The 7865-nt window shown below is 40.3% G+C and overlaps 1 protein-coding gene across 1 annotated transcript in view; it reads right to left on the reverse strand.

Annotated features, from left to right (window-relative positions):
• LOC306842253 (protocadherin-15-like) overlaps positions 1 to 7865 on the reverse strand; it is a 153516-nt gene that overhangs the window by 24076 nt on the left and 121575 nt on the right. The window contains exons 28-31 of the mRNA XM_079372380.1: positions 6276 to 6506; positions 5916 to 6004; positions 2937 to 3113; positions 2196 to 2414 (exon numbers count right to left, since the gene is read on the reverse strand). Of these exons, the coding sequence (XP_079228506.1) occupies positions 2196 to 2414; positions 2937 to 3113; positions 5916 to 6004; positions 6276 to 6506 (716 nt within the window). The remainder of the gene's footprint in view (positions 1 to 2195; positions 2415 to 2936; positions 3114 to 5915; positions 6005 to 6275; positions 6507 to 7865) is intronic.

A 7865-nucleotide genomic window follows, 5' to 3' on the forward strand; every position in this document is an offset into this window, starting at 1 on the left:
ATTGACATCAGAACTTTTTCATGATGTGTTTAAAGCTACTGTTTGTAGAAAGGAAGGATGGTGCATTTGATCACTCCTCAAAGAAGTCAAGGTTAAATAGTCTCTCTCAAATAACTAACTTTCTTTACCAGGCAATATAATCACGGATAAGACTCTGACATGAAGACACACACACACACACATACGCACACGCACACACACACACACACACACACACACACACACACACACACACACACACACACACACACACCCAGAACCACTCTAATAAAAGCCTCAGTTTTCTGACATTTACGGATTTCATGTTCTTCAGGAGTCATTTGTTTGATTGTGCACTGTCCTTTCTGTTTTCACTGCCCTTCCTGATCTTCTTGATTTTATTGTACAATGAAAGTCAACAGATTCATCAGAGTGAAAGGTGTTTAAGACGGCCACAAAGTTACTATTCCAGCAAGAGAATTAAAAAAAACAAAACAAAAAACAGTACTCACTCTTTAAACCTGTTCACAGCAGTTGGCAGGCAGGGAAAGATGGAGACAGATTAGTGATTATTTGAAGCATAAATCAAACAGTCCTTCAGTAACAGCCAGGTTTTCTTTTCTCCTTTCAAAGCAGGCTGAAGAATTGGTCCTCATTTCTGTTAGTTAGCAACAGAGGCTCGTGATTATGACACTGATGATTACTACTCTGTTTTTCTTTGAGATCGCCTCTCCGCTCTTGTCCTTTGTTTGTTATTAGTCTCTTCTCAGCGGGACGAGTAGCTCACTCCAAAACCACTGATCCGGCTTAAATCTGTGTATGTGTGTTTGTTGATGTGTGGTTGGGAGAGGGATAAAATTAATGGCCTTTCACGGCGGTTAGCTAAACAAACTATTAGAATTGGCGCTGGGGGACAGGCTGGCATGCTGAATCATCCAGGGAATTGACTGGCCCAGGTGATAAAATGATGAATAGTGCATAAGGACGCCTTGAGGGAGATGCTGTTGGCTTTGTCTATTTTTCTGACTGTCGGGATTCTCTTTACAGGACTTCACGAGTCCTCTAAATGGCTTGTTATCTTTTTTTAGCCCTCCTATTTCAAGTCAAACGCTGCTTCTTTTTCATCCAGAGTGTTCAGAGGACTTAAGCAGCACCGAATTGATGTTGAAGTTGAAGGTTTCACTTCAAGTGCAGTCATGCTGGTGGCTCGAGTGTGCAGAAGAAGTGACTCAAAAAGCACATTATAAAGAACATTCAGAAGATACGATTCCTTGATGGGCTACAACAGATGAAATAGCAGCCTATGAGCTCTGCACAACACTCTCACACCCTGTGCATCAGTGGTAGCACAATATAAGCCATTTGTTTTATTGTTACTGTTGTATTTTTGGATGAATGACTTAGAAAAAAATTATATTTTTCTTTCACAAAAATAGGATTAAGCAAATGTTACTGACTGGGAGTGAAATAACTGCTTTCAAAGGTATTTCCAGTTGAAAGTCATCACACTTGGAAGATTTTACGACCTGTACTTCCAAGAACTACAGTTCCTTGTTCATCATAATGAACTAATGAGCTAAGGGGTGGCTTCATTAAGAGTTAATTATTGAAGTGTCTTTCTTCGTTTTTGGACAAAACTGGAGGTCAATTTGGCAAAGCAATACTCTATCAGGCTTTGGCAACACAGGCAATAGTTTTAAGTGGATACGTATCCTGTTGGTTTTGTTCTCTCGACGGGTCCTGCCATGCTACTGTCAGGTTCTCTCACTTTGCATCACTTTAACAACCCTTGTTAACAAAGCAGTACGTGATCTTGTCACGTAAATTCACAATTAGTGTTCTCATCCTGCTGTCTTTAAACTGTAAAACTTATCACTCGTTTTTTATTTTTTTCTGTGGAAATTCTAAACAAAGCCACTTCAGGTCTGCTTGCTGTCACATTTTGCATTTTACACAGACATTATATATATGTATGTCTGTGTATGTATGTATATATATGTGTATATAGTCAATGATCTTCTAGCTGAGGTTCTTGGTTCGCTTCTGTACAGTAGGTAAGAAAAAGAGGCATGAGTATTTGATTTGTTCTATTTCAGAAGTAATTTGAAAGTAGGTCAAAAACAGGTGGGCCGTGATTTCCTCTACTGCAAATCCAACAGTGTCTGATTGGAGTGGGAAAAAAAGACGACTGTATACGATACATTATTTGCACTTACTGTCTGTAGGTGATGATAACGATCAGTATAGCAGGGACACAGCAGATAATAATAATAACCGCCAGAGCCAACAGCGCCCCCTCTGTGTAGCCAACAGACTGCACAGCTTTCTTCACACTGGTCACCACTTCAGGGGTTCGGATCTCCAGGATCCGTCCACCAGGAGGGAGGAAGGGCTGGAACTCCTTGTTGATGTCCAAGAGTTTACCATCGAGAAACCTTGGGGTCAGAAAACAAATAATAACTGAGTTTATTAAAGTATATTTGATCTTATTAAGCATGAATCCAATCGTTTCAGTGCAAGTGTCCCCGAGTTTAAAAGGGTGTTTGTGTTCTGGCAAAGCGAATCTGCCAAAAAGATGTCAATAAAAGATTCATGCTAAAAACTGGTCATCAGGTCAGCGAGCCAGGCTAAAGTAGAAGAAACTTACACCCACACTGCTAGAAACACATCAATAAGTTCCTCATTTGTTTGCATCCTTAAAGCTTTGTTGAAGTAAGGAAGGACAGAATTAAGCATGAACTCGTCTTCCTCCGTGGGTAAGCTGACAGAAAGCTTCAAAAAAGTACTTAAAAACTTTGGTGAATGGCAGCACTCCAAAACCCTAACTTAGGCTGATAAATATAGAAATTAATTAATTTCAAAGCGGCTTCAGTTAGGTCCCTGTCCTATTCTTTTTATATAAAGCTTTTGGAGGGCTGCCATTTCACTTTTCATGGATTTGTTGGCAAAGTTCGTACTTGTGGAGCTCCTGCCTGGATACAGCTCTGTTTGTCAGCGGGTCGATTGCGTAAATCATCAGGTCCGACTTTGTGTAATCTTCCTGCTCCATTCCATCACCGTGGCGACGGGGCCCGATGGTTTCCACAACCACCTTTGCACCTGGTATCTGCTCCTGGACGTAGCGTTCCAAAATGCTGAGGAGGGAAAAGAGACGTGATTTTTGTCAGTAAAATGTACTTTGATGTTTTTGCATGTTCTTTGAAAGATGCAGAGACAAAGAACAGACCAAATGGTTTTTCACCGCTTCGGCTAGACAGAGTCATGCTGTGAAATATTGATTTGTCTCTCTCCCGAAACACCTGCGTACTACAGGTATTGACCCACTATGATGCATGTACTAGTGCATGTGTGTGTGTGTGCATGTGTGTTTAAGTAAGAAAGAAAGAAAGTCAGGCAGGCAGGGAGAAAAGGTGATAAGCGTTTTGAAACACATGGCCCTGCAGAAACATCACAACATACATAATGCGAAATGCAGTTTGTGTTGTCGTTTGAACGCTGTGCATTTCTTCACATCAATAGAAATATATCTGCCAGACTGTGGAGAGAGAAAACATTTCATTACTGCTACATTCAAGCAAACTCTTCAAACAGGCGGCGCTGACTCAAATGTCAGAGTATGTGACATTCAAAGCTCTTACTGTGGTGTTCATGTTTTTTTAAGGGCATGAATCGTTGTTGGATAATTCAAAGAAAACATGTAAAGCATATGTAAAACAGTTTGTGTTTGCTTCAAGGGGCAGGAGGTAGGCGCTATAGAACAGGATTATGGGATAAAATAGCAGCTAATATTAATAAATTGGAAATTAATCTTAAACAGATAGATCTACAAACATGTGGGCGTAACCATGGACCTGGCTTGGCTCTGATTTGACCTCGTTTGGAGTTGTAAATCAGCCTTTTTTTTGGCGACCACATATCAGGTTATGCAACTTAATTTGGCCTGCTTTTTCTTAGGTAAAAATGGAGAATAGAATGAACTTTTTTTTCAGTAAATAAATCCACATTACTAGCGCACTTAATCTTCATCCTACACCCTACATAATTTGTCCACAATAGCCAGACAAAAACAAAGCAATTGTGGCATCAGTTGCTTTGAATTGAATATTTCATGTTGGATATGAACGGCTTTCTGGTTCAACGTTTTTATTTTCCACAACACCCGAGTCTACTTCATCAACTCTGTGAGGCAATAGTGCAATTCAGCGGAAAAACAAACGGGACAAAAACACCTGAAGTATTAACATCACTGTAGGAATTTTGTTTCGTGAGTCTCACTGAAAAGGTTTGAATACTTTCTGTTCCTGTAGTCCTGATTCCATTCCTTTGCTTTGATCAGGAATTCCCAGATTTTAAGGGTCGACGTTTTCCTGATCCCTCTCAGAAGTTTGGAACAACACAAAGCGGACGTCTTCTCAGGATAAAGAAAGTGACTGGAGTAGCTTATGATATGTGATTTTATATCACGTGTGTTCTTTTGAACCCAATATCAGGATTTAATCTCTATAACCAACTTTACTCTAATCAGATCAGGTAAATAAGAACAGAGATTTTGGAGGAAATATAAAGACGTACAGTAAACCACGACTGTGACCACGTTTTGTTAGTTGTGTTGTTACATTGAAAAAGGGCCGTTGTAGGATCAGGATCTGTGCTCTAGCTGTGCTGGTCTGACGATGTCCCGGTCACAGTCCCAGTGGAAGTTCTAGAAACAAACAACTTGGCAGTTTTTGAAACTTTTTAGGACACTTGATTATGATAAACCTCTATTTTTCAACGCAGCTGTTTTTGCTCTTTAGCAGCTCTTGTTGATTTCCCCATGGTAGCAATTACAGCGTCTGTCTCTCCCATGAAGCTAAATCAATACAGAGGAACCTCTGCTTGATAAAACTCTCAAATATGAAATCTGCGTCAGATAAAAATTCAAACTTTATTTTAGCACTGCATGACTGTTCAGCACTTACGAAACACCCACTTCCTGAGTGTAACAATGACTATTTTTTTTTCGGGCTTAAACAATGACTAGATGCATTTTGTTGGATTTTCTAACAGACAGCATCCATTGCCTTTTGTTTGCAGTGTTGATGCTACATGTTGAAGTAAAGCTGCCTGCTGTAAAGAAGGAAAGGAAGTATCGATAATAGCGCTACAGAGGGCAGATGGATCACCCGGTCCCAGAGTATCTGTCTGTTTGAGAGGCTTAAAAAGTCAAGCAAACACACAGAGAGGCTGAAGTCAAATCACAGGTCAAACAAACCCCTGACCTTCTACTGGTCGGGTATTTTCTAGTGAACTAAAGGCCTGTACTGAGTGAACACTTTTCCCTTTTTATTATTTGTTTGTGCAACAAGCCCGACCAATAGAGTGTCGGGTGTTTGTCTGGCCTATGACTTTGGGAAGTGAGAAGTGTGAACTGATGCTGCATTCAGGTGCTACTCCGATGGTCCCAGCTTCCTGGGAAGTCGTTCCTCTGACTTCGGTTTGAGCGTTTTTTCCGGAATGACAGAATGTTGCACCAAAGGACAAACAGTGTCGATGCGGCAAAGACGATGTGTGGAATATCAGCGTGCAAAAAGCTGATGTACAGTATGTTAATTTTTTTTTTTTTAAAAGTACCTGAACGTGAACAGAACTTATTTTGCCTCCATGTGATGAGGAATATAATTTCAAGTCGGCCACCTAATTCTTTCCAAAATTTCCAAGTTGTTGTCGGACTTGAGCAGGTGTTCGTGCACATTCTCTAACTTGGAAACTCTTTTTTTTCCCGATGTTTCTGACACCACATGAATGCAGGTTGAGAGAGGTTTATGAGAGTAGGGGAAGAGTTTGGAGGAGAAAGTATGACAAAATATGGACGTTATTAAGTCATGAGGAAGAATGTACATGTGTGCACAATGATAAAATGCTGATTTGATGCATGCATTGGTAACTCGTGTTACCTGAGAAGCTTGTTCTTGTTTTTCTCCACGTAAGTTGGCGGCACGTTCGATACGACCACCTGCATGTCCAGCTGATTCACCACCGACACCTTTTACAAGAAAAAGATTGTGGAAATAAAACTGCACTTATGTATATATTAAAACAAGTTTCAGCTGATGGCACATTTACAGTACCACTTAAAAAAAACCATCTACAATCAAGCTTTGCATCAAGCTTTTTTTTACGTTTTTAGTTGTCTCAAGGATCCACTGAAATCCACATCCTTTTGTTTGTTTGAAAAGAAATGTGAATGTAAAATAAACCTCGTAATAGAACCATAATAAACCTGTCTCTGGTGTCAAAAACAAAAATATACCCACCACTATCTCCGCCTTGCTGCTGTGTCCTTGACCGTAGTTGTCCGTAGCGACGACCTCAAACTTAAAATACGACCTCCTCATATTGCGGTACATGATCGCAGTCTTCACCACGCCGCTGTACGGCTCGATGACAAAGCCGTCTTTGCTGTCTTTAGTGTCTTTACCAGCAGGAGGGGGGATGATGAGGCGGTACATCATAGAGCTGTAGTTCCCCGTGTCTCTGTCCAGGGCCTGTGAAATGAGAACAACACAAACGTTATTATAATAATCATCACCATTATGACTCCGCAACAATATCAGCAGCTTAATCACCATTTTGAATGAATTCAATTATCATTATCATCCATGCAAACAACACTGTGATTAAGTCATTGTTGCGATTATCTTAATCAGTTCTTTGGTCTGTGGTCATTTTCATGATTGTGATCAATTAATCCCAGGTGTTTGAGCAGCTGATCAATATGCAGCTCTGCCGTGTTTATGGATTAGTTTAGGACTGATTTCCTCTTTGTTGTGTATTTCTCATTAGAGTCCTTTTTCCTGATGTTTTTCTTACTTTTTTTTTTTCTCACCCGGGGGGGGGGGGTGTTAAGAGGAGCTTGCAGGTCCATTCATCCACACGCATTTCATACCGCACACTTCCATCTACACGCAGTAACACTCTCAGACAGATTGATTTATTCTGACTATTTTTCTGACTCTAAAAGAAGGGCCGAGAGTATAGAGTACAGAGTCGGCTCTGAGGCACCCTCCGCTTCAAAGGTAATGCTATGATAGCAAGAAACAAAACAAGAAAAAAGAAATCTATTTTATCGTACTGCCAGGGAGTAAAGAAAAAAAGAGCGAGGACGAAAGAATAAAGGAGGAAAATGAAACCGGCTCATGTATATGAAAGAGGAGGGGATACTGAGGGAAGAAAGGATGTAAAGATCTTTTTGTGCGTGTTCTTTTTTGCAGCGGTAGTCTGGAGTTATTTTTCAGAAGTACATGACCACCTGCAGCTCGACAAAAGAAAGACTAAGGCATAAGTATGTCAGAGTTCAACGTGTATGCATTTTCTTTTTTAAGCTGGACAAGTGTTGTCACTAAGTTTAGTGAAGCCTACTATCAGGAGTGGTTTTAACTGGTTGTAAACCAGCCTCAGTGTAACACTGGTGCCTTTATATATCGTACGTATAAAAAGACAAAAGACTTTCTTTTTCTGTAATGTCACAAAATCTGCTACAATTCTCGATGTCTTTCAACTGGATCTGACGAAGCAATTAAGAGCAAACGCACAAAGAATGCCTTTGTTTACATTTTTGGCAAAGACTGATAGTCAGTGGAAGATGTGGACTATAATATGGAAGATTTATATGAAGAAAAGTACTATATATATATATATATACACACACACACACACACACACACACACACACACACACACACACACACACACACTACCATCCTGAAAACTACTGTTGAGTGAGATGAGTGACTCGTATACCCCCGAGTTGCGTTATCTCACCTAATATATTGTCAAAGTTATGAACTGATGATTAAAACCGGGCTACCTGGATTGTTTTCCCGTCTACTCGTCATGCCTCCAGC

The sequence above is a fragment of the Symphodus melops genome, assembly GCF_947650265.1.
Source record: "Symphodus melops genome assembly, chromosome: 21".
Classification (NCBI taxonomy): Eukaryota; Metazoa; Chordata; class Actinopteri; order Labriformes; family Labridae; genus Symphodus; species Symphodus melops.